The sequence below is a fragment of the Neoarius graeffei genome, chromosome 23 (genome assembly GCF_027579695.1).
Source record: "Neoarius graeffei isolate fNeoGra1 chromosome 23, fNeoGra1.pri, whole genome shotgun sequence".
Taxonomy (NCBI): Eukaryota; Metazoa; Chordata; class Actinopteri; order Siluriformes; family Ariidae; genus Neoarius; species Neoarius graeffei.
In genome coordinates, this window is record NC_083591.1 from 43,364,650 (window position 1) to 43,378,471 (window position 13,822).

At 42.4% G+C, this 13,822-nt stretch overlaps 1 protein-coding gene across 2 annotated transcripts in view; it reads left to right on the forward strand.

Annotated features, from left to right (window-relative positions):
* sirt6 (sirtuin 6) overlaps positions 1–13,822 on the forward strand; it is an 88,009-nt gene that overhangs the window by 59,929 nt on the left and 14,258 nt on the right. For both annotated transcript variants that reach the window (XM_060905350.1, XM_060905349.1), the window contains exons 5-7: positions 2,340–2,435; positions 2,531–2,611; positions 13,018–13,141. In XM_060905350.1, the coding sequence (XP_060761333.1) occupies positions 2,340–2,435; positions 2,531–2,611; positions 13,018–13,141 (301 nt within the window). The remainder of the gene's footprint in view (positions 1–2,339; positions 2,436–2,530; positions 2,612–13,017; positions 13,142–13,822) is intronic.

Below are 13,822 nucleotides of genomic sequence, written 5' to 3' on the forward strand. Positions count from 1 at the left end.
TAGAACTCAACCACTCGTATCAGCACTCTCACAGAAGTTATTTAAGACACATTTCCACTGAAGGCCGTTTTGCGAGACTTGCTTGGGGCCACGCCAGAAGCAAAGCGTATCACGTTGTTTACACCTTCTTTCCTTGGGCAGCTGGACATCCGCCTGCAACTCATTACTCTCTTCCACCTCCACCAGGGCTACAGAGCTAGCAGATTAAAGCCACGAACATTCATGCAGAGTGCTTGAATGTTAGGTTTGCAAATAATTTTAACATTTTTATCAGCATGATATGAGCTCAATATGCATTTGGAAACACTATAATCGGTACTCTTACCCCGTAAAACGGCAAAATTGAGCATAAAAGTATTTACTCTTGTACATGTTTATTGCAAAAAGAGTGTAATTGAATGGTCCATCAGGTCTAACAGATGTACATTGCCGTGCAAAAGACTTAGGCTCACTATTTTATTTTTATTACTAGCTTAGTTATAGAGCTGGTACAAAAAGCATTTCAGACTTCCAAACATTAGTTTTCCAGCACAAGGTTTAATGTTACAGAAAAATGTTTGTATGTCAGTAAAGAAAGCGGTGTATTGCATGAGACTACTTTTCAGACAAAAACATAATGGAGACTGCTGGGTTTTGCTGCAGAAATAAGAAGTGTGACTGTTCAAGTCTCCAGAAGAACTGTGGCTGGTTCTGCAAGATGCTCAGTAAAGCTTACCAGATTATTTCCTTACAAATTGTACCTGAGACTACAATTTTATTTTTTTTTAAGCAAAAAATATTGGTCACATCAAATATTGACCGTTTCATTTATTACTGTTTACTGCTTTGTGCATAGGTGGGTGGCGGTATGGATGGAGGGGTAGGTGGTTGGGTAGGTAGGTAGGTGGGTGCATGGTTGGATGGGTGTGGGTGGAAGGATGGAGGTGTAGGGGTGGATAGATGTGTAGGTGAGTGCACATGGGTAGGTGGATGGATGAGTAGGTGGGTGGTGGGTGGATGGATGTGTGAGTAGGTGGGTAGATAGGTAGGTGGGTGGGCAGGTGCCTGGATGGATGTGTAGGTGGTCGGGTAAGTAGGTGGATGCATGATTGGATGGGTCTGTGGGTGGAAGGATAGAGGTGTAGGGGGGTGGATGGTTTGATGGGTGGATAGATGTGTAGGTGGGTGCGCATGGATGGATGGGTAGGTGGATGCGTGGGTGGATGGCTGTATAGGTAGGTGGGTGGATGATTGGATGGATGTAGGTAGTTGAGTGGGTGGGCGGGTGCCTGGATGGATGTGTCGGTGGTCAGGTAGGTAGGTGGATGCATGGTTGGGTGGGTGTGTGGGTGGAAGGATGGAGGTGTAGGGGGGTGGATGGTTTGATGGGTGGATAGATGTGTAGGTGGGTGCGCATGGGTAGATGGATGGATGGGTAGGTGGTCGGGTAGATGGATGGATGTGTAGGTAGTTGGGTGGATGATTGGATGGATGTAGGTGGGTGAATGGATGGTTTGATGTGTGGGTACATGGGTGGATGGATATGTAGGTGGGTGCGCATGGGTAGATGGCTGGATGGCAGGTAGGTGGATGCATGGTTGGATGGGTGGATGATTTGGATGGGTGTGTGGGCGGGCAGGTAGGTAGATGGATGGATGTCAGATGGATGGCGTGTCATAGTCATTCCCTCACCAGCTTCTCTTTCCTGATCTGGAAAAACTTTGTTACAAAATGCTGATGTGTGCCTCCTCCCATAAATGTTAAATAAATGTCTCCTTAAAAATGTCACCACATCAACGATTATATATTATTTTATATATAATTTTTGTTTTAAATCAGTTTTTAAAATTAATCTTGGATTATTTGGAACATCTGCCATGCTAGTGTTTGTGTTACTATATAAACAATAAAATATTATAAGGAGCACATAAATATTAACCTATCGTTCATGTTACAGCCAGAACTTGGTAAATAATTCCCACCTTCTGACCGATCATATTTGAGCATTCAACCGTGCTGTGGTACAAACAAGCTTGGCATATAATTAAAAAAAAAAACCCACAACATCTTTGGAGTTATTTTCTTCCATCTTCACTGCATTTTACAGTCGCTCTATTGAGCTCATAGACGTGTGGTCCTTGCACTGTTGTGCAGAAAATTAAGTTGTTTTGTTTTTCCCCGGTGTGGGAGAAGTCAAAGCCCCTCGCTGCTCTGTATAAGCCGTTAGAGTAGTCAGTCTTTTACTGAAACGTTCTTTCCTTTTAAATGACTGTTTATTTGCCACTGGGCTCATTTGATATGAGTTTTGAGTACTCGGGTCTAGACAAGGTCATTACATTGTGGGCTTTGTGATTTTGCAGGCAGTATGTGCGTGAAAAGGTAATTGGGGTCATGGGTCTGAAACCCACAGGGCGCTACTGCGAAGGAACTCGGTCCAGAGGACTCCGAGCCTGCAGGTGAGTAGGTTCACACCTGTCCCGTTGTGTGTGTGTGTGTGTGTGTGTGTGTGTGTGGTTCAATGCATCTGATGAGTGTTTTTGCTTTCTGGTAGAGGGAAGCTGATCAGCACGATTCTGGACTGGGAGGACTCCCTTCCTGACCGGGATCTGAGCCGTGCAGATGAGGCCAGCAGGTGTGTGTGTGAGAGATAAAGCAAAAGAAACAAGTAGCTGACTAAACTGACATGAGCAAGCAGCGGTCTGATGGAACGAGAAGGCCAAAAGTGTGTCCCTTGGGCATTGGTCATGGCCAGGCTTTCACATTTGAATCAGGATGCATTTAACCCCTACTGTCCCAGCCTTTTGTCATCTTCCAGCCTTTCTCGTCTTTCTCATAAGGCCAAAAAAAAAAAAAGTGTGTTTCCGGTAACCCGACCGATCGAGAATTTCCACGTCGAAATTGCCGACCGTAAAGTTTTTATTACAAATTTCCCTCGATATTTTAGTGTAAGCAGCGTTAGTTTGTCATAATTTTTTGTTTCAACGCATTCAAGTTGTGAAAGAACCGATAAAAAGTAAAATGTTTCGCCACTTCTATCAGCCCTCCTGCATAAACATGGAAGCGCACTTGTATACTGAAGGAGGAAGGGAAAACTGAGCCGAGCCGCCATTTTGAATCCTCATTCACGGCTGTAATGCAAATTGCTTCCTCTTCAGTATACAAGTGCACTTCCATGGCAGGGAAAAACACTACATTTTGCTGCCTATGTAGTCCCCTATTTATACAAATAGGAGTCATTCAGGATTCAGCCATGTTTTTGCTCTGTTTTTTTGCTCGACCCAAGTTCTACAGTAGGGTAGGCTAGGCCGTCTGCTTTTAATGGAAGTAGCCTAGCCTAGGACGTTATTTTCACGTTATTTCTTGATAAGGTGTTTTCACGTTATTACATGAAAATATCATGAAATAACGTGATAATTTCGTATCATGAAATTACGTGATATGTTATTACATGATAAATATATTGTAAAAATGTGATAACTTTAACATTATCTTTTCACGTGATTTACTTGATTCTAAGCCAATTTTTTTTGAGTGTGGCAGCAATACGCTTCCGTAGATCATAACTCGAACTCTTGCGATATTTTTTTTTATTCGTTTAAAGATTTAAAACACTTTTATTTTATTATGATGTGTGGTATAAAGGATTCTGTGCCAAAATACTATTTTGTAAGATGTTTACTTGTGTTAATTTTTTCGAAAATAAAAAAAAATTAAGAAAAAAAAACTTTTTCCTACCTACCGACCTTATTTTAGTATTTCATGTTACCTGAAACACACTATTATTTTTTTTTTTTTTTTTTTTGGGCCTAAGCATTCAGACAACGTTGTAGACCTCTGAGACAGAATTGTGTCAAAACACAAATATAGGGAAGGTCCAGAAGGGCACAGAAACATTTGTTTAAAGATCCCAAAGAAAACCACGACGTGAGAAAAGGGATTTATTGAAAGATGTAGAATAGAAACCACACCTCAGTAAAAGCACAGTGGCATGCAAACGTTTGGGCACCGTTACTGAAAATATGTTACTGTGAATAGTTAAGTGAGCAGAAGATGAACTGATCACCAAAAGGCATAAAGGTAAAGACGACACATTTCTTTTCAGAGTTTTTTGCAAGATTTGTGTATTATTTTTCTTTTGTGCAACTGGAGAGTGAAAAAAGAAAAGGAACCCCATGCGAAAGTTTGGGCACCTCAATACATTTGAGTTCTCGGGTAACTTTTACCAAGGTTCCAGACCTTAATTAGTTTATTGAGCTGTGGCTTGTTCAAATTCTTCATTAGGAAAGGTCAGATGATGCAGATTTCAAAGCTGTATAAATTCTGACTCCTCAAACTTGTCCCTAAAATCAACAGCCATGGGCTCCTCTAAGCAACTCCCTCGCATTCTGAGTAATAAAATAATTGATGCTCACAAAGCAGGAGAAGGCTACAAGAACGTAGCAAAGTGTTTTCAGGTAGCCGTTTCCTCAGATCGTAATGTTATTAAGAAATGGCAGTTAACAGAAACAGTGGAGATCAAGGTGAGGTCTGGAAGATGAAGAAAACTTTCTGAAAGAGCTGCTCGTTGGATTGCTAGAAAGGCAAATAAAACCCCCTGTTTGACTGCAAAAGACCTTCAGAAAGATTTAGCAGACCCTGGAGTGGTGGTGCACTGTTCTACTATGCAGCGACATCTGAACAAATATGACCTTCATGGAAGAGTCATCAGAAGAAAACCTTTCCTGCATCCTAGCCACAAAATTCAGCGTCTGAAGTTTGCAAATGAACATCTAAATAAGCCTGATGCATTTTGGAAACAAGTCCTGTGGACTGATGAAATCAAAATAGAACTTTTTGGCCACAATGTGCAAAGGTATGTTTGGAGAAAAAAGGGTGCCAAATTCCAGGAAAAGAACACCTCTCCGACTCTGAAGCATGGGTGTGGATCGATCATGCTTTAGGGTTGTGTTGCAGTCAGTGGCACAGGGCACATTTCATTGGTCGAGGGAAGCATGGATTCGAATAAATACCAGCAAACTCTGGAAGCAAACATCACACCACCTGTAAAAAAGTTGAAGTTAAAAAGAGGATGGGTCCTACAATAAGACGATGATCCAAAACACACCTCAAAATCTACAATGGAATACCTCAAGAGGCCCAAGCTGAAGGTTTTGCCCTGGCCCTCACAGTCCCCTGACCTAAACATCATTAAAAATCTGTGGATAGATCTCAAAAGAGCAGTGCATGCAAGACAGCCCAAGAAACTTGTAGAACTGGAAGCCTTTTGCAAGGACGAATGTGTGAAAATCCCCCAGATAAGAACTGAAAGATTATTAGCTGGCTACAAAAAGTGTTTACAAGCTGTGATACTTGCCAAAGGGGGTGTTACTAGGTACTAACCATGCAGGGTGCCCAAACTTTTGCTTCAGGCCCTTTTCCTTTTTTTGTCATTAAAAGATGAAAATAAATTGTTTTTGCTTAAAATATAAAGGGAATGAGTCATCTTTAACTTTATGCCTTTTGGAGATCATTTCATCTTCAACTTGCTGAACTGTTCACAGTAACAGCAATTTTGACCAGGGGTGCCCAAACTTTTGCATACCACTGTATATCAAAGTGAAGTAAAAGAGACATTTTTCCAGGAAACCTGCTCAGGAGTGCTCAGAACCATAGACTGGTGTGGCAGTTCGGAGGGTCTAATCAAATAATGACGCCACACACAGCAGATGTGAAATACGGTGAACACCGTATTACATTTGACGATATTAAATATCTTCTTGACAAAACCTCAGCACTAACCTAAGTAGCTGCGGACCCTGAATCGGAACATGAATAACTTTTTCTGTGTAAATGTTGACGTATGTCGTCGTCCACTCTGAATATGGATCACAACCAAGAAAACGCAGACGTCTTCGTGGAAATGAACCTCGCTGAACGTCTCTGGGGAGATCTGAAAATAGTGGAGTGACGCTAAATATTGAGGATGGCTGTCACGACCGACTTTGGTACTGAGACCATGTGTGAGACACCTGTATCCGTCTGGATTTTAGAGCGGTGGAAATGGAGAAAGTGTCTGTTGTGAACTGTTTTGTTTTTTTACATGATACTCTACACATGCATTGCTGCTGGTTGTTCTGTTTTAAATATGAAATCTTTGTTCTGTTATTTCTGGGACACCCTGTATGTAAATACTCCCCAGTGCTAATAAGAAGCAAACAAGCTCCTGCATGCAGTCGAGACAAGGGGTCGAACAGTTACAGGTAGAGCCCTGCACTCCCGCGGGAGTCCCGTGGGACCCGACGCAAAGCAGTGCAGCGCGGGACAAATTTTGAAAGCTCATTGCGGACGCGGGCGGGAGGGGGAGTGCACAATGCGGGAGCGAGCGGGAGAGGTGATAAGCTGCAGTCCCGCTAACTAAAAACGTGTTTTAAAATAAAATTTATACATTATTAATTTATGTCTATCTCATATAATTTGTGCTGGATATTTTATTTGGCATTAATAAAAACATTTTAAGATGCCTAAATTTGTGGATGTGGTCTAATCTCGCGTACGTTTCCGATTCCTTTCCGCTCTTCCGTGTTTGAGATCTCCGATCATGGCAGAAGAGCAGAGCTCCTCTAGTGAAGCTCACAGTGCTTCAGAAGTAAGTGCTGCTTTAAAAAGAGGTGCATTTACCGTTAAAAAGTCCCCTGAACGTGAGCTGTAGATATTTATGCTCAAATCCACTCAAAGTAGGGGGCGGGGCACCATCACGCTGTGTCTTTAAATTATATTAATTTCTTATAGGCCTACTTGTATTTCCTAGAATGTAAATGTGAGGAGTGACATATAAGCTATGTGCAATGTACAATATTCTTAATATCCACTGTAGATTTTGGTAGGTGTGTTGGGTATCTCTGTAAAGCCTCAGCTGCGCATGCCGCCTGGCAACGCGCACCCTCGCTACGTGCGCTAGGTGAAGGATCGGTCAGTGGAGAGCTCAGCTAAGCTCAGCATGTTTAATTCCCCAAGTCAATGACAAGAACTTTCGTGAGAAATAACGCGAACGTCTGCATCATGCGGGATTTGCGGGCGGGAGCGGGACAAAATATGGCAGGCACGGGCGGGAGCGGGACTGAAAATCATAATTCTTTGCGGGAGCGGGACTGCACAATGCTGGAGCGGGACTGAAAGTTCTGTCCCGCGCAGACCTCTAGTTACAGGAGCTGATGGTCACCTTTTTTTCTGATTATCGGATTTGACACTTAAACTTGCTTCCTTGTCGATAAAAGCATTGTTTTCAGTATGAGCATATCTGATGCAAACAGAAAAATAATGCTTTTGTCGCCCGACCCATTGTCCCGGCCACAAAGTTTATTGGATTGCTTGAAATCTGGATGACTCCTCAAGTACAACCAACCAGCGCTTCTATAGTCTGTCTCGATGTCCCGCTCGCAACGCTATTGGATGGAAATGTGAGTCACGTGTCGAGTAAATCCAGTCAAGCATGCTTTACGGTGTTTTGTGAGAAACGCAGGAACGAATCAGCTATCAAAGAGGAAAGTTGAGAAGGCGTGGGGAGAAGCCATGGCTTAAGTGTCGGAGAAGCAGCTTTGGGACCAAAAGGTTGCTGGTTCAATTCCCTGGACCAGCAGGAATGGCTGAAGTGCCCTTGAACAAGGCACCTAACCCCTAACTAGTACCCAGAGCAGCCTGGGGAGGTTGTATGTCGCTCTGGATAAGAGCGTCTGCTCAATGGTAGTCTCATCTCATCTCATTATCTCTAGCTGCTTTATCCTGTTCTACAGGGTCGCAGGCAAGCTGGAGCCTATCCCAGCTGACTATGGGCGAAAGGCGGGGTACACCCTGGACAAGTCGCCAGGTCATCACAGGGCTGACACATAGACACAGACAACCATTCACACTCACATTCACACCTACGCTCAATTTAGAGTCACCAGTTAACCTAACCTGCATGTCTTTGGACTGTGGGGGAAACCGGAGCACCCGGAGGAAACCCACGCGGACACGGGGAGAACATGCAAACTCCGCACAGAAAGGCCCTCGCCGGCCACGGGGCTCGAACCCGGACCTTCTTGCTGTGAGGCGACAGCGCTAACCACTACACCACCATGCCGCCCCCCCAAAGCAATGTTTTAAAAATAATTTTCTAATATTAAAATGTTCCTGTTTCATCTAAGTTGTGATTAAGAATTGAAATTATTTCAAACCACACATCAAATTTGTGGTAAATGAATGTCCGCCCCAAATATCAGAGTCCTTGATTACTACTTATCGGTATCAGCCCGGGGGGGACACGCACACATCGGTCAATCCCCAGTGGAGATTTATGTAGTTGTATGGACACACTTGTACTTTGGGAGCGACTGCCATCAGATTGGTATGGGCTGTAGTGATGCGCGGATCGACCCATAACCCGCGGATATCCGTGGGTTGACCCGCGAGTCGGGCGGATTTGGGTATTAATTTTTCTAAATACAGGGATGTGATTTTTTTTTTCCGCGAATTCACGGAATTCCGCTTTTTTCACCTCAAAATTTAAAAAAAAAAATTTCCGATTTTTCGCTCAAAAATCCGCATTCATATCCTATTCGTTCCGACTTTCAGTAATTCCGTCATTGAGATGAAACGAGGTACGTGATTGGCCCATCGCTCTGTAACAACCAATGAACGCGCTTGTTAGATAGCTGTACGTAAGCTCGCTTCAAACGAAGAGTTGAAAGATGGCAGCCTCCGTGATCGAGCGTAAAGATGCACCTGATCATCAGTTTGGTGTGTGTTTTTAAAGTAAATAAACATGGGGAAGAAGAAAAAACAACCCAGCTCATTTCTTTCCCCATAATAAGCCTGTGAGTGGTGATGGTGTCACTGCACGTGCGATGGAGTGACGAAGGTTGCCGTGGCAACGGGGCCTCGCGCCATCTGTTGCTTCCTGGATGCGCATGCGCACGCTATGAAAGCTGTGGCGAAAAGGTTAGCATCGGAGGCTAAACCTTCTGAGGAGAAAAGAAGGGGCGGTTTTTATTTCAGTTTGTTTTAGTTACGTCCGAAGAAACAGCAGTTTAAATCACGGCTCTAGTTTACAAATCAAAATGGTTACTCGGTGAAAACAAAATAAAAGCTAGAGAGAGGGGGAGCGGTGGGAGTTTAACCCGGGAAAGTGAGTCTGTGAGGCGGCAGTGATGCTTGATCCCTCCCCCCTCCCGCCTCCTCTCACTTTACCTCAGAGTCTCTGCCAACTTCATCACAGATTATTTCACCTTTTTCACTCGAAGTTAGTTTTAATTTTCTCTCAAAACTTTTCCCACAGCGTGGATGTAAGGTAATTATACACACTTTTGATTTGTTTATTCAATATTAAAATCTCATCTCATTATCTCTAGCCGCTTTATCCTTCTACAGGGTCGCAGGCAAGCTGGAGCCTATCCCAGCTGACTACGGGCGAAAGGCGGGGTACACCCTGGACAAGTCGCCAGGTCATCACAGGGCTGACACATAGACACAGACAACCATTCACACTCACATTCACACCTACGGTCAATTTAGAGTCACCAGTTAACCTAACCTGCATGTCTTTGGACTGTGGGGGAAACCGGAGCACCCGGAGGAAACCCACGCGGACACGGGGAGAACATGCAAACTCCGCACACAAAGGCCCTCGCCGGCCCCGGGGCTCGAACCCAGGACCTTCTTGCTGTGAGGCGACAGCGCTAACCACTACACCACCGTGCCGCCCCAATATTAAAATGTTAGTGCAAATAATACATACTTGCCAACTTTTCAAAATTCTCATGAGGGAGAAAAGTGCATGAAAGACATTTTCAATTGGCCGAGGGTCTGATGCGCGGTTGAAATGATAAAAACAGTGGATCCCAATTAATTGCAAACACATTTTTTGTGAATGTTGTTTAGTGAAAAAGTGATTTTTATTCTTGCATATGAAAATCCTTAAGTGAGTGAACACTGTACAGTTCTGTATATGAGTCAATTTCACAGAAAACGTTTTCTTTTTTTTTTTTGTCCGGACGTGTTTTGTTTACATTTTGAGATTTCTAAAACCTTTTTATGGTCTCATATGATAAAACATTATCAGTTCTACCTTGCATTTCAAAATTTGACTACTTTGGTTCATAAATGTGCATTTTGTAGCAAATTTTAGGGTCGAAAATGAGCAAAAATGGCTGTTCCACTGAAAAGAGACTTTTTTTTTTCCAGACATGATTCTTAATGTTAGACAAAGGTGGAATTGAAACTTTTTCATGTTCAACGACAAGACTGTGGAAACCACAATGGACATATGATGTCACAAATTGAAAATGCCATTAAGAAAAGATAATTTTCGATTTTTTTTGTTCATTTTTGTACCTGTCCCAGAGGTTTGTGTCAGTTCTGTTACTGTGATTAATCACATAACAAAAATAAATGCTCCCAAAAGCTATTATTGAAATTATTTGTTGCCAAGGATCTACATATTCTCACCTTTTATATGGATGGCAGAATGAACTGAATCTGAGAATATTTCCTTAAAAATTTCAGTTTTGGTAAGTAGTCTATGCATGGCTAATTTTTTTGTGTCAATCCTGTTACCCTGTCTAAACGGGGTGTGCAGTAACTTGATCAAATATCAGAAGTTGCCATACATAAGAAGCAAACCGGGAGACTACCAGGAGCAATAGAGTTTAATAAATAATGGTGGATGAATTCTTATGTTGCATCATGTTTGTTTGAAAAGGCACATTTAGGTATGTTCAACTTCTACAGTAATTGAAAGTATAAATTTTGTTTTTCCTTATACAATTTTCTATTTATTCTAATGCAGATGATTTAATTTAGAATGACATTTTTAGGTTTCATGTTTTGGCTTTTTGTCAGTTAAGAATCATTGAATTTACTATAAGGGCTCAGAGTTGCATGTTGACCATTAAATTGGCTTGAATTTGTTAATCATGACAAGTTTTTTTTCTTGTGTTTGCGCTTGCCATTTTAGTACAATTTAAGTCAGAAAACCCCAGAACCCAGGAGCTTCGGGGGGCTTCGCCCTCCCTTGTCCCCCCACCAGGGCACTGGCCTGGACCAGCTGGGGGCCTGTGGCCCCCAGACCCCCGGCTAAAATTTTCAGATAATTTCACCAGCCCCAAATCACATCCCTGTAAATAGTGCGGGCGGGTCGGGTCAGAAATGGCGAAAATTTCTCTCTTACATTTCTCAGTTGGGAATTTTATGAGATATAGGTGCAATAAACATTTTGCATTATAGATGTTCTAAATCGCATGCAACAATCTATGACTGTTACAAGCGCAGACCTGCAGTATCTTGCACTCAAAGCTCTCATACGTACTGTTCTCAGTCTGGATAAACGGAGGTATTAGATGTCTATCTTGGGTTTCCTTCTCACATTTTATTCTGTATTCTGTGTTCTGTAATATTTTTTCCTTTTGAAACGGAGATATAAATTATGTAGCCTACTGGCGTAGTTTTTAATAACGTGTTTTCAATGGTTTATCCCAAAACGGTATCCGTTAGTGATGCGCGGATCGACCCATAACCCGCGGATATCCGCGGGTTGACCCGCGAGTCGGGCGGATTTGGGTATTAATTTTTCTAAATAGTGCGGGCGGGGCGGGTTGGAAGTCCGCACGGGTCGGGTTGGTGCGGGTGTTAAAAAAAAAAAAAGCCGACCCGCGCATCACTAATGGACTGGAAATGATCTAGTAAGGATGGAAATTCAAATATGACTGGAAAATATGTCGGGTCAAAAAATAAGAACAGGGTGCTTTGGGCAGACTGCGTCAAAATCAGGGCTTTGAACCGGTTCAAGGAACGAAAACGAAAACCGGGAACTTTTTTCTATTTCACATGGAACAGAAACGAAACCAGAAACTTTATTATTTTTTATGTTCCGGAACAGAAACGCTTATTAAAAATAATGGTAACCGGTTAATACCGGTTTTTATTTCGTTCCTCAAAGTTTCTGTAGCCTACAAATAAAAAAGTCATTCTTCTCCTGCGCAAGTTTCTATGACCCGCTGGGGTTCACTTCCTGTGTGACGTTCGCTGACTGAATGTAGAGAGCGGGAGGGTGGACTACTATCACGTCTCCACATCTTAAATAAGAGGTAAATATTGCAGTCTATCGTTATTCAAAAACGTCAATTTCAAACACGATATCAATATATTTGTCCACGTTAATGAGAGGCTCGCGAACATTAAATGACGTTAACCTCTGTTAGCCTATCAATGCATAGGGCCTGACTAGCCTTTGGTAACACACTAAACGAATTAGCTTTCATTTTTGGCACTTTTTCTGTTTGTGTAGATGGGAAGACATACTGAGAATCCAAATCGCCAACATTTGAAATAATAATTGTTTTGAATTATTTCTTGTCTTATTTAATGAAGGTTGTAATAGAATTAGCCTACATTTGGCTTAAGCTGGATGAGACAGAGACATAATTTTATAGCCATTTGTTAAACAGCTGTCAGGGAACGTAATTAACCGTTCCGGGAACGTCTATTTAATGGTGGAACCCAAAACCGGAAACGTTAAAATTCCGTTTCTGTTCGGAACGAACCAATAGGAAAAAAATTCTGGTTCAAAGCCCTGGTTCAAAATCGGACAAAAGCATCTGGCTGAAAAATAATTTGTATTCCTGCTCATCAGTCCGGTCACGTTTTTGGAATTGCAGTGCGCAATTGCAGTCAAGATGTGCAGAGCAAAGGTGGCAATTGCTAGTGGAAAAAAAACCGTATACCATGTAACTCCTGACCTCTATTTGAAGTGTGTGTGTCCTGACACAATTGTATATGAATGAATGTGCTATAACCATATGTGAGGTCATTTTAGAAAAACATCTCTTGACCCATTAGAAACTAAATTTTACGCAAGTTCAGGTGTGTGTGTGTGTGGGGCACTCTCAAGGGCTTTACACTCGAGCAGTTCAAACTGCAGCTCATCTCATACATTTCATTCCGCAAGCAGTTTAGCTAATACATTTCAATTTTCTTGCGACCGAATGATTTATTGCAGTCGTTTTGTGTGTGTGTGTGTGTGCGCAGGCGAGCTGATCTGGCTCTTACTTTGGGTACATCTCTACAAATTAAGCCCAGCGGTGACCTGCCTCTTCTGACCAAACGTACTGGAGGCAAAGTGGTGATCGTGAACCTACAGCCAACTAAACACGTGAGTCACTATGTACACACACGTGCGTGCGCACACGTATTAGGTGTGTAATTCAAAGCCAGCGAGTATTCTCTCAGTTTCCGAGTCTCTTCAGATAGTCGCACATCCCTCACTCATCTCTCTTATTCTAACATCACGGCCTTTGCTCTGTATTTGATCCGTATTGTATATTTACAGGCAGCTGCAGAATATATTGGCACCTCTATGAATCATTGAAGTCGAGTCATATTTTAAGCCATTGTATCATATTTTTTTTTTCACCCAATAATATACTCAGCAAAAATAAAAACTTGACACTCATTATTTTTCAAATAGTGTTTAGAAACTTTTCTTGAAAGAGTTCTTGTTGTGATTATGGTTAAGTGCATTGTCAAGGGCATTACGTCACACATTCATTCTACTGGTCGGGCCTACGTAGCACGTGCGAGAGCACTGCACGCTAAAATCACGTTTCCACGTGACACAAGTGACGTGACCTATTGATACACGTGCAGTTGATCTAACGGTAGCAGAGTAGAGTGTCATCTCAGAAAAACAAGGTTTTATGGTTAATTATTTGTTAATTTGCAATGCCACGACTGTCAAACATTCAGCGTGAACATGCCATTGGCATGCTGAATACGGGAACATCCGTCACTGACGTTGCGAGGGTTATGGGATGCAGTCGACAGACCATCCATA